The 16710-nt window shown below is 38.4% G+C and overlaps 2 protein-coding genes across 15 annotated transcripts in view; one reads left to right on the plus strand and one right to left on the minus strand.

The window, feature by feature from the left end:
* The window catches only part of LOC148803832 (fimbrin-2-like), a 102047-nt gene extending 93520 nt beyond the window's left edge, over positions 1-8527 (plus strand). For 7 of the 14 annotated variants that reach the window (XM_088894236.1, XM_088894232.1, XM_088894240.1 and 4 more), the window contains 6 exons: positions 3244-3375; positions 3552-3670; positions 6772-6869; positions 6959-7425; positions 7508-7589; positions 7700-8527. In XM_088894236.1, the coding sequence (XP_088750362.1) occupies positions 3664-3670; positions 6772-6869; positions 6959-7425; positions 7508-7589; positions 7700-7744 (699 nt within the window). In that variant the 5' untranslated portion in view covers positions 3244-3375; positions 3552-3663 and the 3' untranslated portion in view covers positions 7745-8527. The other 7 variants (XM_088894242.1, XM_088894243.1, XM_088894241.1 and 4 more) reach the window with 6 other exon arrangements.
* Positions 8528-10126: 1599 nt separating this feature from the next.
* LOC148803833 (uncharacterized) lies at positions 10127-13983 on the minus strand. Its single transcript, XM_088897992.1, has 7 exons — positions 12993-13983; positions 12657-12681; positions 11666-11764; positions 11475-11548; positions 11008-11378; positions 10673-10918; positions 10127-10555 (listed from the first exon to the last, which is right to left on the minus strand). Exons 1-7 carry the CDS (start codon positions 13981-13983, stop codon positions 10127-10129), a joined length of 2235 nt encoding a protein of 744 aa, XP_088754118.1.
* Between the last annotated feature and the right edge of the window lie 2727 nt (positions 13984-16710).

Consider the following 16710-nt stretch of genomic DNA (forward strand, 5'->3'; position numbering starts at 1 on the left):
GTTGGAAGGAGTTCAGACCTTTGGACCATGTGAGCTGGTTTGGGATGCTTCCTCTGAGGTTGTTCACACCAAGGTTTAGAGAAACACAGATTTACAGTTTCCTAAATTGGAGGTGATCGATCCAGATAAACTATTGTTAGAGAGATCAAGGTTTTGCATAACAACACTACCTAGCAGACAGAAAGAACGTTGAATGGGACCTTTAATTTTGTTCCCAGAGAAGGACAAGAATCTTACATTATGTAGTTGTTCTCCAATCTGTGGTGGGATTTCTTCAGTGGATTTATCAGCTGAAAAATCAACAATTTCTATGGTTTCAGGCAAAAGAGGAATAGGGCCATGAAGCTTATCGCTTGCTAAATTCAGTATTGTGTGAAAGTAGTGAGGTTGAAGTTGAATAGTATGTGGGCAGAATTCATGGTGCTCATTGTATGACAGATCTAGGTAAGCAAGTTTGGGAAGTTTGAACAGCCAGAAAGGGATTGTTCCAGTGAGGCTGTTGTTAGCTAAATCTAAGAATGCAAGTTGGGTTAAATTAGAAATGAAATTTGGGATGCCACCCCCTAGGTTACATGACCGCGTATCTAATACCTTTGGTTGGAACTCAGATGGAAATGAGTGTTGGTCTATTTTGACAGTTAGCCCACTTGAGCCTAAACCTACTACAATTGGGTGAGATTTCCAGAACAAAGAATGAAATGAAGGAATGATTCCATCAAATTTGTTGTAAGACACATAGAAAACTCGGAGACTAGACAGCTGATCCATGCAATATGGAATTGTTCAATTGATGTTGTTGCTTTCCATGTGAAGGTATACTAATGATGAAATTTCAGACTGATTCGGGGATTGGCCCTTCCAATCTATTTGGAGAAAATATAGAGACTGGAGACCTTTAACATTGGAGATTGAATATGGAATTTGACGTTCTATGTTGTTGAAAGGGAGGTCACGAAATAACAAATTTGAAAGGTTAAAAAGTGAAGGAGGTATTGGTCCTTGTATTCCATAGAAGCAAAGAATTCAACCAAAGAACTGATGTTCCAAATCAAATTTGGAATTGATCCAATTACATTGGTTGATGAAATAGAAAACCTCTGCAAATGGGACCATGGTTTTGCAAACACTAAAGTCAGATCAATGGTGAGATTTTTAGTTTTCACCAACATACAGTTCTTGCAATTGAGGAAGGTAGGGGAATGAGTGTTGGAGACGAGAGCTTGTCAAATCCAGGACTGAGAGAGATGTCAAATTGACTAGCTCAGATGGGGAGGCAAGAAAATTGAAATCCATTTTCAGAGAACTAGGACGAGTTAGTTTAAGAAAATGGTCTATGGGAATGGGACCAGAAATTTTAAAATCAGGTTGATAAAGCAAACTAAGATCATAAAGATGTGAAATGGGTTCTGCCCAATTAGTTACCATTGATGCCTTAGACATATCAACACCACTCAATCTAAGTTCTCTAAGACTGTCCAACTCCTGCAACCAATTTAAATTTGTAATTGATAAGTAGCCACTGGAAATGTAAGTATACTGAGATTGGAGAGAGTTCTTCTTGGAAGATCGATTAAATGAAATGGTTGGCACATCGATTATTGGGAAAGAGCATGAAAGGTCAAGGTATTCTACGGAGGAGAGGTTGGTAAACTGGGATGTAGTGGAGTCATTCAAGTTGGAATTTGAGAGGTTGAGGCGAGACTTTTGAGACTAACAAACTCAAATGGGATCTTGGAAAACTGGAAATTATTGAAGGTAAGATCATGGTAGCAGAGACGGCCAAGTGTGAAAAGCGATGGCTCAATTGTACCACTGATGGCAATAGATTATGAAGCAAAGGTGAAAACCAGTTCAGAATTAGTATCAAGAATTGTTACTATCAGTATTGGGGTTTCAGAGGTCGATGGCTATGACATGGAAGTAGTCAGAACAATGGATTCCAGTCCAATTGCAGCAGTTTAAGCCTTGCCAAGAAGACAAACGAGAAGGGTCTCTGAGAAAAGATTTGAAATTTAAAAGAGCTGCTTGTTCACTGTCATGGCAGCCCATATGCCCTCATTTAATCCTCAAACATGTTGGAAAATCCAGTTACCATGTGATAAGCCACATGTTGATGGAAGATTGATTATCTCTGTGCTTCACTTTCACACATACACAACCAATATTTTTCCTTTGTCTTATATTATTTTTATTATTATCTTCTATAAAAATTTGGTTGTTTGCTTCCTTGAAAGTGATTTTTTTTTATGCACAAGAAGCCACTATTATTGGGTTACATTGGATCCTATTTCCAATTCTTACCAAGTCAATGGAAAACTATTTGGCTTGGTCTAGGTGGGATGATCAAGTGATGAGATCCTTGGTCAATGAGACACTTGTCTCAGTCCGGAGGGGCTTGAATTAGTCTGTTAAGTGTCTTGCTCCCAAGATACAAATCAGTAATGTTCCTTACCGATTGGATAGCCCAATTCAGATTAGATAGCTCTCTATTGGGTACTGCTTTATTATTAGACTGTGTTTAGGATCTTTCTTTGTTTTATTGCAGGTTAGAGTGTTCCAGTCATAGTCAACCTTCACAGGGAGTATCCAAATTTGATCGATCCAACATATATAATGCATTTGGTCAAGCACTTGGAAGAAAATTTCACTTTATAGATGTCAGATATGTTTCTGTTGATCAGGGCGTAATGCACTCCGTCTATTGATCATCTTCTATGCCCGAATCTGTTTGGCACACTACAAGAAAATTAACTTCTAGTAACAGACAACAAAATTCGATGCTAGAGGGTGGTTTGTAGAAACAGATTTATTTATCCGTTGGAATTGGTCCAACCTTTTAATTTAGGATATAGCCACGGATGCAAACTGTTGCTAAAAACCATAGAAATATGTTAACCACAAACAAACACCGTAGCTAAAACCGTTAATATGTCAGCTATGGTCATAAACTGGAGTTAGAAATACGATTCATTGACTGCCACTATATTAAATTCCAACTCCAGATCTCCTACCACGACAACTCCAGTTTATGACCCATCTCTCATCGCTTCAGCTCTAATTTGTAAGATATTCATTTTTCTTTGCAAAGGTAATGGATTAACCATTCTGAAGCGATGAGAGAATCAAAAAAAGTTTTATTTTTCCAACTAATCAAAAGGTACGTTTTTTTCCTTTTTTTTTCTTTGTTTCATTATTTTGTTCTTTCTGATGGTAAAAGTTTCGTTTTGGATTTTGTTTTGGTAGTCTGGACGAATTTTGAGAGGACCCTTTTTCAAACTTCATGTGTGGTGGACTGGGTAGAAAACTGGAACGCTAGTCTTTGAATTGGTTTGATCTAACCAGAGGTAGCTGACTAAAGGACTTCCAATAATAAATGTAATGGGAGATACTGTTTGATTTTGAATTCTTATTTCTATTATTGCTTGTTGAAATATTTGCCACTGCCCTCAAAGATTCAGCCACCTGGATGTCAAACTTCAGCCCCACTGTGGACTTCATATGATTTTTTATTAGGGCTCTCATTTGTTTATTAATTGTAGTTTTCCACTCAGGTTTGCTCAAGGCTTCGTAGACATCCTTCAAATTTTGGATATAGGACAATGAAGAAACAAAGGCTCAAATGGATGGCTATAAGACACTGTAGTTAAGACATTTTTCTATAAGATGGAAGGTATAAGTCTTTTCTCTTTATGATGATCAATTGATAAATCAAGATTAGATGAGGACATTGGATTACTTGGGATTACCTATGACCAAAAAATCCAACCAAATCGGTGCTTCTTGGTTATATTTGTAGTTCTTTTCTGCTTGCTACAAGTTTCAAAAGCTGGTAAGGACTCAAGTATATGAATGCTGATAGGATTAGGAAGAAGATTTCCAGATTAGGTTATTCTTTACAATTGTCATTCACCCATTGAAAAGAAAAAAAAAAAAACTTGTGGGTGGAGAGAAAAAATGAACAAACTCTCAAAACATAATATCTGCAGAGAGAAACTTTTTATTGTACACAGGATCATAAACATGATATCCCTTTCAAACATAGAATACCCAAGAAAAAACAAATCAGATTGCCCAAAGATCAAGTTGAATGTGACAGGCCCAAGACATGCAAAACAAACAAACCTAAATACTTTTGGGAGTAAGACAAAAGACATGAAAGTAGTTGGTGGGCCAAATAGCAAATAGATTGGAGCAAACCCAGAGGAATTTCTTATGGAGGGGGATGGGAGGAGGAAAAGAAGATCACTGTAAATTGGGAGCAAGTGTGTCACCCAAAGGAAGTTGGTGAGTTGGGAATAAGGAATTTGAAGAAATTTAATTCTGACCTTCTTAGTAAATGGTTATGGAGGTTTGCTTCTGAAAGAAATGCATGGTGGAGAAATCTTATTGCGGAAAAATATGGGGTGGAATGGGGGTAAGGTCTATTTGGGCAGGTATTTTGAAGATCAGATTTAAGGTGGGAAACGGGGAAGGAATTAAATTTTGGAAGGATTCTTAGTGTTCAGAAGTGTGTTTGAAAGAAGCTTTCCCTCTTCTGTTCCAAATCTCTGTAAATCAGGATTCTTCTATAGCTGAGAATTTTAATGTATCAGGCGACTCCATTATTTGGAATCCGCTATGTAGGAGGAGTTTGTTTGATTGGGAGGTAGAAGAGTATGTGGCTCTGTTGGGTTTGCTTCAAAATCAGATGATTGATTTAAATTTGGAGGACGAATGGAGTTGGAAATGGAAAGCAGATGGTTATTTCTCTGTTAAATCTATGTTTCTTAAGTTGGTCAGTCCAGGTCAGAAGAACATTCCCGCCATGCAGATTTGGAATTCAACTAGCCCCTCTAAGGTTAATTTTCTGGTTTGAACAATGGTTCTAGACAAATGTCTGACCAGAGTTAATCTAGAGAGACGTGGCATTCAGATTCTGGATATTTCGTGTGGCTTGTGTGGTACTCTTGTAGAATCTACTGAGCACCTGTGTATCATTGCCCAATTTCTTCTTATGTCTGGGGGCACTTCCTTAAGCCCTTGGAAATTAGTTGAGTAATGCCAAATTCAGTGAAGGAGCTGCTGAACTGTTGGAGAATTGAGGGTCTCAGCAAGAAAGGAAAATTGGTTTGGAACACCATTCCGGCAGCTGTACTTTGGGCTATTTGGACTGGGAGAAATAACAGAATTTTCTATGGTAAAGCTAAAAGTCCAGATGAAATAGTGCAGAGAGCTGTGGGCAAGTTATTGTCTTGGGTGCGGTGACGGAGGAATTTAAACATCAGAATTTGCGTCTTTTGTTTTGTTCTCAGTTTTGGATGAGATTGTAGTCTGAGGTGGTCCCAGGCAGCCTTTAATGGCCTGGGCTCTATTGTAATGTTTCTTTGATAAATAAATTACCTTACCTATTACAAAAAAAAAAAAACAAAAGACATGAAGGTAAAGACATAGAACCTAATAAGGAAACTAAGTGAAAACATGGAAGGGACGTCTGGTTGATAAAATAAGTTGCAGTGAGAAAAACTTCTGAAAAACATAAACATTTTGGAATATGAATACTGAAGAAAAGTTGTTGAACAACTTATTATAAATTCCAGTTCTTGCATTTGACAATACTATTCTGTTTTTGGGTAAGTATCATCTTTTGAAATTAATAGTTCCTTTTTTCAGGTATAGCAAAAAGAGAAACATCAACAATTATAACTTTATCATGTCCAGAAGAAATGGAATAGTAAGAGAAGAATGTCAAGTTACCTGTCATGTGATTTAAGGCCCTAGAATTAATGAACCAAGGGTTAGGCAGAGTGGGATGAGGTAGCATGATGAGCAAAGTAGATAACTGAATGAGAAAACTAGGTGGACAGGGCCACTGTTGCACTCTTGTCAATTTTGGTTAGCAATGCATGGAATTTCTCCAATTCCTCCAAAGAGATGGTTACTCTTTCATTAGAGAATGAAGATAGAGCAATGGGGGCACACTCACGAGTGGATTCACTTGAGGTTTCTTCTCTAATGGCATTATTAGCTTTCTTCTTCTACTTTCTACCACCCATGAAGATCCTAATATATACTCTTACTATGACTTTTCTGCCACACAGTAAATGGCATTCTACTTTTTTACTCCACTTCTTTGTTGAATTTTTGACTTTTGATAGATCTGGTGTGCAATTCTCTTGCATGACTATTTTCCCATTCTTGGAATGATAAACATGAGAATGCATGCTTGAGTCTTATAGCAGCCATTTTGTGGAAGAAAATGTTGAAGGTTAGGTCTACATCCAGGCCACCACACCCAAGATTTTGGATATTTAGAACCAACATTAGGTAATGTCCTTTATGAAAGAATTAGGTATTAGTAAGTGTATCATAGTGGTTAGATCCTTCCCTCAATGAGAGCAGATAGTGCCATTTGTTTTCAAAAAAAAGTAAAGTAATTTGTATTATCAACAAAGTAAACAAGTAACTCGTGTAAAACAAGAATCTGTACACCCAGCCACAATACTAGCTAAGAGCCCCCAAAAAACTCTATAGACAAAAAAGAATGACCTATCTCCCCACAAAAACTCCATGAATGGAGATCCAGTCCCTCAGAAAACAAACAATATTGAGTTGCTTTTACCCAATTTAATCAGTTCTAGAATTTGCATTAATCACACCTTATGAATTTCAACCATAGTTTCCTTGAATTAATATTGCTTCGTCATGATTTAGCTACTATAGGGGGTATAATACTCATAGGGATTGATGGCAATAATGGAATTTTTCCTATTGCATATTCTGTGGTGGAAGCAGAAAGCAGAGACAGTTGGATATGGTTCTTGGTTAAGTTAAGAGATGCTCTAAGTATTGATGACCTGTACAGCTGGACATTTATGTCGGATAGGCAGAAGGTATGCATATATTTGTTTGGTTGAGTTAATGCATAATTTCCTTTGTTTTGATTATAAATAGCACTAATAAATGTGTTGCTTGTTTGCAGGGCATTGTTGAAGCAGTATCATGTTGTATGCCTGGTGCAAATCATAGGTTCTGTCTACGGCATCTATATAGCAACTTTAAAAAGCTATTCAAGGGGAAGGAATTGAAGGATGTTGTATGGGTTGTTGGGAAATCATATACCCAGACTGACTTTGTTCGTTACATGGAAGTAATCAAAAGCATATCTAGAGATGCATTTGAATGGCTTAGTAGAATCCCCCCCGACACATGGTCCAAGCATGGGTTTGACCCATTAGTTAAGTCTAATGACATAATAAACAACTGGACAGAGTCATTTAATGCGTGGATTGGGGAGGCCAGAGCAATGCCGATTGTTGAGATGTTGAAGGACATAAGGAAAAGATGGATGCAAAAGATTTATTATAGACACAAGGCATCCATTGCACTTAGGTCTGATCTGTTGCCTAAGGTGCAAGCAATCATTGACAAGAGATCAAGGGAAGCTAGGTGATCTTTATTGCCCTATATTTCTTGTGTTTTTGGCTTGAGCAGTTCATTGTACATGTATTTACTTATTGTGTTTTAACAGGTCTGTTAGGGTTTTCCAATTAGGACAATATGAGTTTCAAACACTAAGAGCTGACTTTGTTGAAAATGTCATCAAGATGAATGTAATGTCATTGATGAGACAAAAAAGAACCCTATTTTTATCCCCTAATAATCACTCTTTTACATTTATTTAGCACTTAAATTGACTCATTACTCTTGTATTTCGCTTCAGGGCAATAAAGAAGGCAATTGGAAGAAAACAGGGCAAATCGAGTGATTTTGCACAGTTTTGGCGACAATCAGTAATCTGGGCATAACTCTCAATTCCGAACTCCGAACTGGACAATTCAAGAAGAACTAGAACGATGAAAGGAAAACCCACAACTTTTATGTTTTGGGTTTTTGCAGATTCGGTCCGCATCGAGTCCAAAACCGGGCCCGAAGTCGAAGCAAGTTCATAGTCGGACCCATTTCACAGCTGAAGCCCAACTCGCAAAAGAACATGGAAGCAGCCCAAGTTATCAGAGAAGCCCAACTCGAATGCGAGAGCCTAGAGTCCTAATTCGAATGTAACCTCCAAGGAGGGAAAGAGTCTTATTAGATCTAAATTCTGAATGTAATCCTATAAAGATAAAAAGGATGGGGATTAGATAAGAGATATGATAGGATTAGTTCAAAGAAGATCAGGACTCCCTTAAAATAAGATGATCTCCTAGAAGGAGTTGGAAAACAGCCCTCTCCTTTGGCTATATAAAGAGGGGGGCGGACCAGCTCTAGCATCACTCACTCCAATATCCAAGAGATCACCAAGCAACTCAAGAAACTCAAGAGAGCAGTTTGGCCATGGAGAAGCAGAGCATGGAGGTTTCGCAAATCATGAGCAGCTAAGCTTCTTTTTCTGGTTCAATGGGGGAGGTTCGATTGTGTCATTGTAAGGTTCTGTAGTTAATTTATTTTCTTGCTTTTTAATTCAAGTATTTATTGGTTATTGTGCACATTTTTATTGGATGTTAATGTTAATTAGTCTGACAAACTGAATTAATGTTGATTTTCCTACTGCTATCCATGATTTCGGTGATCCGTAATTGTCACGAATAGTGGCACAAGTAGCAATTAGGTTAATATTTTTTTGGGTCAATTGTTCGTAACAGCCTTTGACCAATGTATTGACATGGTTTAACCTAAAAGGAATCGATGGAACAAGATTCAATAATTGCATCTATCTCAATTATTGTTGTTTTGGTTTAACTGTTTTCACAAAGCTTAATGCTATCATTAATTAATATGGAGTGCTATCGTACTCAGTTGATTAAAGATAAGTGTTGATCGAATGCTGGGTTTGGTCAACTGATTTAGGAAAACACAAGGTTTATTATGGCTATCATAATAAATCTAAGGTTAAATGCTTGAATTGCAAGACTGTTGAATTTTACCTAGGATCGATGGCCAATTGATTCAACCCGAACCCTTGAACCAAAATTCGGTAAGATTGATTTTCTCTTATTTGTTTAGTTTGTTATTGCTTTCTTATTCTTTTAATTTTAGTTATTAAATTTTCCCACTCAATTATATTATCCATTCGGCTAAGAGATTATTGTCTAGCTCCTTGTGGGATTTGACCTAGTACCACTATTACTACAAAGATTTTATTGTGGGACTAGCATTAATTTTGAGGGCTTCGACAATCCGTCAGTCATACACATGTAAGGTTTGGGATATAAGTGGCCGCACATGGATTTGCAGTGCTTACCTTTACAAGAGGTAGGGTGGAGGACCTATGTGACAAGGCCTTCCAAGCAACATATGCAAAAGTGTACAGTCATTTTATTCATGCTCTCCCGATACGGAAATACTGACAACAAGTGTAACACCACCTAGTTAGACCTCCCATAGTGAGGAGGAGGCCAAGTCGACCCCCAACCATGAGAAAAAGAGAAGAGGATGAAGCAGCCCCATTAAATCGTGCCCCACTAGAATGGAAGACAGTCAGGTGTTCCATTTGTGGTATAACTGATCACAACAAAAGGAATTTCAAAGTCCCTATTCCGAATATGAACAGAGAAACTCCAGTGGTAAAAATCACTCAAGACAACACAAATGAACTTATGAATGATATTTCATTTGTGTATGTGATAGAACAAGAATTGGAAGAAATTGATGTCTTTCTATTGAGAAAGTAGTACAGATATATACAACCTTGTAGATACTAAAAAGGAAGAAAATCATACAGTCTTGCAAATACAAAAAAGGAAGAAAATCATACAGCCTAGCAGATACTAAAATAGGAAGAAAATCAAAGAAAGAATAATTCCTATAATCAAGCTATTCTTAATTAGGCTAATACTACATATTTACAGCCTATAATTTCGTAACACTCCCCCTCAAGATGGAGCATAGATGTCAATCATGCACAGTTTGTTACAAATATAATAAATCCGAGTTTCATTAAGAGCTTTTGTAAAGATATCTCCTAACTGCTCTCCAGTCTTCACATATGCTGTAGAGGTCAAGTTTTGTTGAATTTTCTCATGAACGAAATGACAGTCTATCTCAATATGTTTAGTTTGTTCATGAAAAACTGGATTCGAAGCAATATGAATCGCAGCTTGATTATCGCACAATAGCTTCGCTGGAACTGAGACTTTAAGACCGACCTCAGTTAAGAGTTGAGAAATCCACATAACCTCACACGAAGCTTGTGCCATTGCTCTATACTCAGATTCTGCACTAGATCGCAACACCACATTTTGCTTCTTACTCTTCCACGAAACCAGATTACCACCAACGAAAACACAATAGCCAGTAGTGAACATTTGATCAATCTTGGAACTTGCCCAATCCGCATAAAAAAAACACTCAATGTTACTGTGACCATGATTCCGATATAGTATCCCCTGTCTCCTTTCAAGTAACACAAGATTTGTTCTAAGGTTGCCCAATGATGCACTGTAGGAGATGACATAAATTGACTTACAATACTAACTGAGTAAGCAATGTCTGGACGAGTCACTGTAAGATATTTCAACTTTCCAACTAATCTTCTATATCGTTCAGGATCATCAAAAGCATCTCCATCCTTTGTGAGTTGCTAATTATGAAGCATTGGAGCATTGCATGGTTTGACTCCCAGTTTCCCAGTTTCTGTTAACAGGTCCAAAACATACTTTCTCTGAGACAGGAAAATGCCTCTTTTACTCCTTGCCACCTCAATCCCCAAGAAGTATTTTAGGTGCCCCAAATCTTTGGTATTGAGCTGGCTCTGCAAGAAGGATTTCAAGGATGAGATTCCCTTCGTGTCACTTCCAGTGATAACAATATCGTCTACATATACAACAAGTAGAATGATGCCAAATGTGAACTGCTTATAGAAAGCAGTATGGTCAGATTTGCACTTCCTCATCCCAAACCTCTCTACTACCTGACTGAATTTTCCAAACCAAGCTCGAGGACTCTGTTTTAGTCCATACAGCGATTTTCGAAGACGCAAACTTTCCCAGACTCCCCCTGAGCAACAAACCCAGGTGGTTGCTCCATATAAACCTCCTCCTGAAGAACTCCATGCATGAAAGCATTTTTAATATCAAGTTGGTAAAGTGGCCAATCATATGTAGCTACTAGAGAAATAAATAATCGAACTGAAGTCAATTTTGCCACAGGGGAGAAAGTATCAGAATAGTCCACTCCATATGTCTGTGCATAGCCTTTGGCCACCAGGCAAGCCTTTAGGCAAGCCACTAATCCATCAGAATTAAATTTGACTTCAAAGACCCACTTGCATCTAACCGCTTTCTTTCCAGCAGGTAAATCGACTAGATCCCAAGTACCATTCTCAGTCAAGGCATTCATTTCCTCAAGCATGGCATCACGCCACCCAGGATGGGATAAAGCTTGGTGAACAGTTTTGGGAATCCCTACAGAATCAAGAGAGGCAACAAACGAACAAGAAGTAGAGGACAAATGATCATAGGTAACATAAGAGGAAATTGGATAAGTACACTAACGTTTACCTTTCCGAAGAGCAATAGGTAGATCAATATCACTGGGCATTGGATCCGATGACGAAGAAGAGACCGGTGCTGGACTTGTCACATGAGGATTAGGTCATCGAGAATAGACTTGAGTAATAGGTAGTTTTGGTTAAGAAGGTGGTGGTGGGGGTATTGGAACAACACTAGCGTTTGGATCGGTGACATGATACACTAGTAGATCATTATCCTCTTGTGGACACACAGGTGTAGATGGAGCAGTAAAGAAAGGAAGATGTTCATGGAATGTAACATCAGCTAACACAAGATACCTATTCAAGAGAGTAGAAAAACACTTGTACCCTTTTTGGAGATGAGAGTATCCCAGGAAGACACATTTTAATGACTTGGGGTCCAATTTGGAAACCCGCGGACGAACATCACGAACAAAACAAGAACATCCAAAGATACGAGGTTCAACAGGAAACACAGATTTATTAGGAAACATAATCTTATAAGGGATTTGATCATTTAGAACAGTGGAAGGCATGCGATTAATCAAAAAACACGTTGTAGAAACAGCATCAACCCAAAATTGTTTAGGAACATGTGTTTGAAATAAAAGATCCCTAGCAGTTTCAAGAAGATGTCTATTTTTTCTCTCAGCCACTCCATTTTGAGATGGAGTATCAACACAAGATGATTGATGGAGAATTCCATTATGAGCCATGTAAGTCTAGAAGGAATTAGAGAAATATTCTTTGGCATTATCACTTCGTAATGTTTGTACAGACACATCAAACTGGGTTTTTATTTCAGCACAAAAGGTTTTAAAATGTGAAAGTAACTCAGAACGAGATTTCATTAAATAAAGCCAAGTCATACGAGAAAAATCATCCACAAAGGTAACAAAATATCGAAATACAGTCTTAGACATAATAGGACAAGGTCCCCAAACATCTGAATGTACTAACTCAAAAGCATAACTAGCCCTTTTATTAACTCGAGAAACAAACGATAGACGATGATGTTTTGCAAACTGACAAGACTCACAATCTAAAGAAGATATATCATGAAACTGAGGAGATAACTTCTTTAACAAAGGTAAAGATGGATGCCCCAACCGACAATGAGCTTCAAATGGAGATAAAGTACTGGAACAGGCAATGGTTTGAGGTTCCTGGGTATCCAAAATGTACAGACCTCCTGATTCTCATCCTTTACCAATAATCCTCTTCGTCATAAGATCCTGAAACAGACAATGATCAGGAAAAAATGACATACAACAGTTAAGAGTACGAGTGAGTTTGCTAACAAATACCAAATTAAAAGAAAATTTTGGTAAACTCAATACGAATGACAAAGAAAGTGTTGGTGTGGGATTGATAGTGCCAGAACCAATGATAGAAGAAATAGAACCATCTGCTAAGGTGACTGAAGAAGGAAAAGTGTGTGATTGAAAAGTGGAAAAGAGACTAGGATTACCTGTCATATGATCTGTTGCACCAGAATCAATGACCCACTGAGAGGAAGAAGAAAGAAGACATGTATTGGTTTTACCTGACTCAGCAAGGGTAGTGATGGACTGAGAGGAGTTCTTTAATGCCTCTTGATACTGGGTAAATTTCGCATACTCATCTACAGAAATTGTAATGGTCTGATTTGACGATGGATGAGGAGCATCACTCGTAGTTACAACATGAGATGACTGAGATCCAGAAGACTTCTGGTTTTTCTTTAGCAATTTCTGGCAAGTCCTTTTAGTGTGTCCTGGTTCATGACAATAGTAGCAAACTACTCCCCTTGTGGCCTGAGTTTCAGCATTCCAACCACTATTACTGCCACCTCTGCTACTTTTCTGAGAACGAGACCGGACAGTTGATCCACTATTCTGACTGACAAGTGCACTAGGTTGTTGTATAGGTGAGGTATAGGAACCAGTATCTGTACGAAGGACCCTAGTAAAGACCTCTTTTAAAGAGGTAATCTCAGGATTAGACAGAAACTGTGACTTAGCACCATCAAATTGAGGATTAAGGCCAGCCAGAAAACTCATAATAGTCATATGTTCACGTTGAGTCTGTTGAACTTTGATATCAGTACTGAAAGGTAACAAGGCGTTCAATTCCTCATAAGTGTGTTTGAAATTCATGAAATAGGTCTGAAGAGACCGATCCTGTTGTTCAGCCCGATAAAATGTCTTGCAAACATAAAAAATACGGGAAACATTTTCTTTACCAGAGAACAGAAAAGCCAAATATTCCATTAGTTCTTTTACAAACTCACAATGAGAGACATGACCGACGTACTCATTCTCAATAGAATTACAGATTTGCAAAAACAATTGAGCGTCAATCCTTAGCCATTCAGTGCGGTTGTCATCAGTAGGAGGGTCCTTAGTTAGATGGTTGTCCTTAGAGATACTCCATAAATACAAACGAAGATTCTTATTCCAGTCTAAATAATTAGTTCCGTTTAATTTTTGTTCAGTGATCTTAGACAGAATGGGAATAACACTAGGCATAGCCAAGTTCTTTTGTTCAACTGCCATCATAAGCACAGGAAAATAAACTTTTAACAACCAGCAAAGCCAATAAAACACACTTAAACAGAATCGGCAGCAGATGCAACACCCAAACAGCAAGAAACCACAACTGGCAGCACCAAAATATCAACTGTATAAAAAGAACAGAGAAGAAAGACTTTCCTGATGGGCAAACAAACACCACAGGAGTAACACCGAAGTTGCTGTGCTACTCTCTGACCTGTTGTAGACTTGAAAGCCCTCTCCCAATCGAAATGAAGAAGAGATGGGTGAAGGTGGGTAGGCCGATCTGGGATTCCACTTCCATTGGTAGGGACGGTGAGATGCAGATGTCACTCGGAATGGGTGACCTAGAGATCACAGCTGCTGCTCACTTGGGCAACGTAAAGAATTCAAAGCTGCTCAATTGGGCAGTAGAGGGAAGAAAACCAGAAATTAGTTTCAGACTCGAATTGGTGTCTCCAGCTCTGATACCATGTGATAGAACAAGAATTGGAAGAAATTGATGTCTTTCTATTGAGAAAGTAGTACATATATATACAGCCTTGTAGATACTAAAAAGGAAGAAAATCATACAGCCTTGCAGATACAAAAAATGAAGAAAATCATACAGCCTTGTAGATACTAAAATAGGAAGAAAATCAAAGAAAGAATAATTCCTATAATCAAGCTATTCCTAATTGGGCTAATACTACATATTTACAGCTTATAATTTCGTAACAATGTACTATGTACTAAGTAGGGTATTTGAATTGTAGGGTGGAGGGCCTGTTGCTGATCATGATCCTACTCAGACTGCAAGAAGGAAAGTCTTGCCACCTAGGAGAGGGGCTATTTCTACACAAGTTGTTGCTAGCTCATAATGCCCCATTACACTCCAACAATTTATCAAGTTGGGTCATCATCAAGAGCAGCAGGTGGTAGTGCAAGTGGAATGTCTAATAGGGGTGGTAGAACAAGGGGGAGGGGGGGGGGGGTTGTTAGGGGAGGTATAGGTGGTATAGCTGATATGGGGAACTTCCAACATCTAGACATTGCTTCACTAGGAAGATAGGTGATGACATTTTTGTTATCATAACAATTTAGTATTTCTCATAACAGTTTAGTATGTCAGTTGAAGTTTGTACTGACTTTCATTCTAATTGGTGTGTGTAGGCAGAGGAACTGAGTAGTCAGGATTTGAGATACTCCCAACCATGAGAGGGCCCATATAATGACATGGGTTATTTCAGACATATAACATTCAGTTGTATTATTTTTTGAACTTTGATATATTTTGACACATAGAACTTGTTAGTGATTATATTTTGAACTTTTAGTTGCTAGTGATTATAGGATAAGTACTTGTTAATAAATACTTATCCTACCAAGTGCTTAAGTGTTTGGTGAAAAAAAATGGTTCTTTTATGTTTGCTTCAGGAAACATATAGCTTCCTACTTATTGGAGCTGGTTTAAATTTATAATTCATTGGAATTCCTTAGATTTAATGCATATGGATCTTGTTAAAATGATGTAAGAGACAACACAACAGCTTCTGCATATCATCTTGTTGGGTTTGATGCAAGTGTTTGAAACTATCCTAGTGTGTCAATTGATACAGTATAGGGTGAAGTAAACAATTGATACAGTATAGGGTGTTCTCTTGTTGCTTTAAACTTGATCCAAGAAGAGAATGATAGGGTTTGAGCATGGCTTCTATTTGGGGGTACATGATAAATAAGGAAAAACAGAGCATAGAACCAGTACAAAACTAGCTAGTATAGACTAGTTCAGATGGTGGTTGTAGGGCCTTCATTTTGTAGTTGAGATTAATTGCATGTGTGTGTGTGTGTGTGTGTGGGGGGGGGGCATTTCGTCGAACAGATGACAGTCAATGATTGCATCTATTCGAAATCCCACTGTCGTTCTCCTCTCTCCTCCCCCACACCTAGTAGCAGTGGTGCAGTGCATTGGGGTCACCGCCATTATCCTCCCCCACACCGCAGTTCCAAAACATCACGGATTTTAAAACCCTCTTGGGGTTACCAACAACGGTGCCGGCGCTGCCGACACTGCAAGTTAAAACAGGTTTCAAAACCCTCCTTGGGGTCACCGTTCTATAAGAGGACTTCGGTGACAAGCCCTACTCTAAGAAAACGTCCACCGCACCGACGATGCTGATGCTGACAATCAATGGTCCAGTGCCGATGACTAGCAACAGGACGCCAGTGAGCCTTACACCGCAATCAATGGTTCAGTGCTGACATAGCCAGCGAGCCCAAACTAAAACCAAAAGGGTATTTTTTACCGTAAAAGGGTAGTTTGGGAATTATGGAAAATTATCAATCACGTGGTGTCACATGCAAACAGGACTTGACGGTCGAGTAACGGCAAGGGAGGATTTGGACAATTGTCAGAAAACTTAAGGGTACCACAAGACAATAGCTAAACAGTAGGAGTACCGCGTGTCATTACGCTAAACAATAGGGACAGTTTAAGAGATTTACCCAATTTAAAATTTAAAAAGTAGAAAAGTATGTTGAAGAGATGTATTGTATCAAAATATAGTGTGGAAATGTTGTGGATAGGCCACATTCATGAGATGCATGCGTGGCCAAGATTTTGGACTACGGACGGGGATAGTCCACAATATATTATGGACCAGTCCTGTCCATGACCAACTGGATAGTCCTATCCATGACCAACTGTCCAGTCCTGTTAGAGAGGACGGTTGGAGATGACACAATATCTTG

This window comes from Nelumbo nucifera, chromosome 1 (genome assembly GCF_055504915.1).
Source record: "Nelumbo nucifera cultivar China Antique chromosome 1, China Antique-T2T, whole genome shotgun sequence".
Classification (NCBI taxonomy): Eukaryota; Viridiplantae; Streptophyta; class Magnoliopsida; order Proteales; family Nelumbonaceae; genus Nelumbo; species Nelumbo nucifera.

Bases quoted from the DNA above. Each gene is read 5' to 3' on its own strand.
- LOC148803833 (XM_088897992.1), bottom strand. From the start codon at position 13,983: ATGGCAGTTGAACAAAAGAACTTGGCTATGCCTAGTGTTATTCCCATT. The intron at 11,549-11,665 runs GTATCATGTCAC...TCATGTGACAAG, and splicing joins GAGGATAATGATCTACTAGT to TCCAGCACCGGTCTCTTCTT. The intron at 10,919-11,007 runs GTTTATATGGAG...GGACTAAAACAG, and splicing joins ATGGAGTTCTTCAGGAGGAG to AGTCCTCGAGCTTGGTTTGG.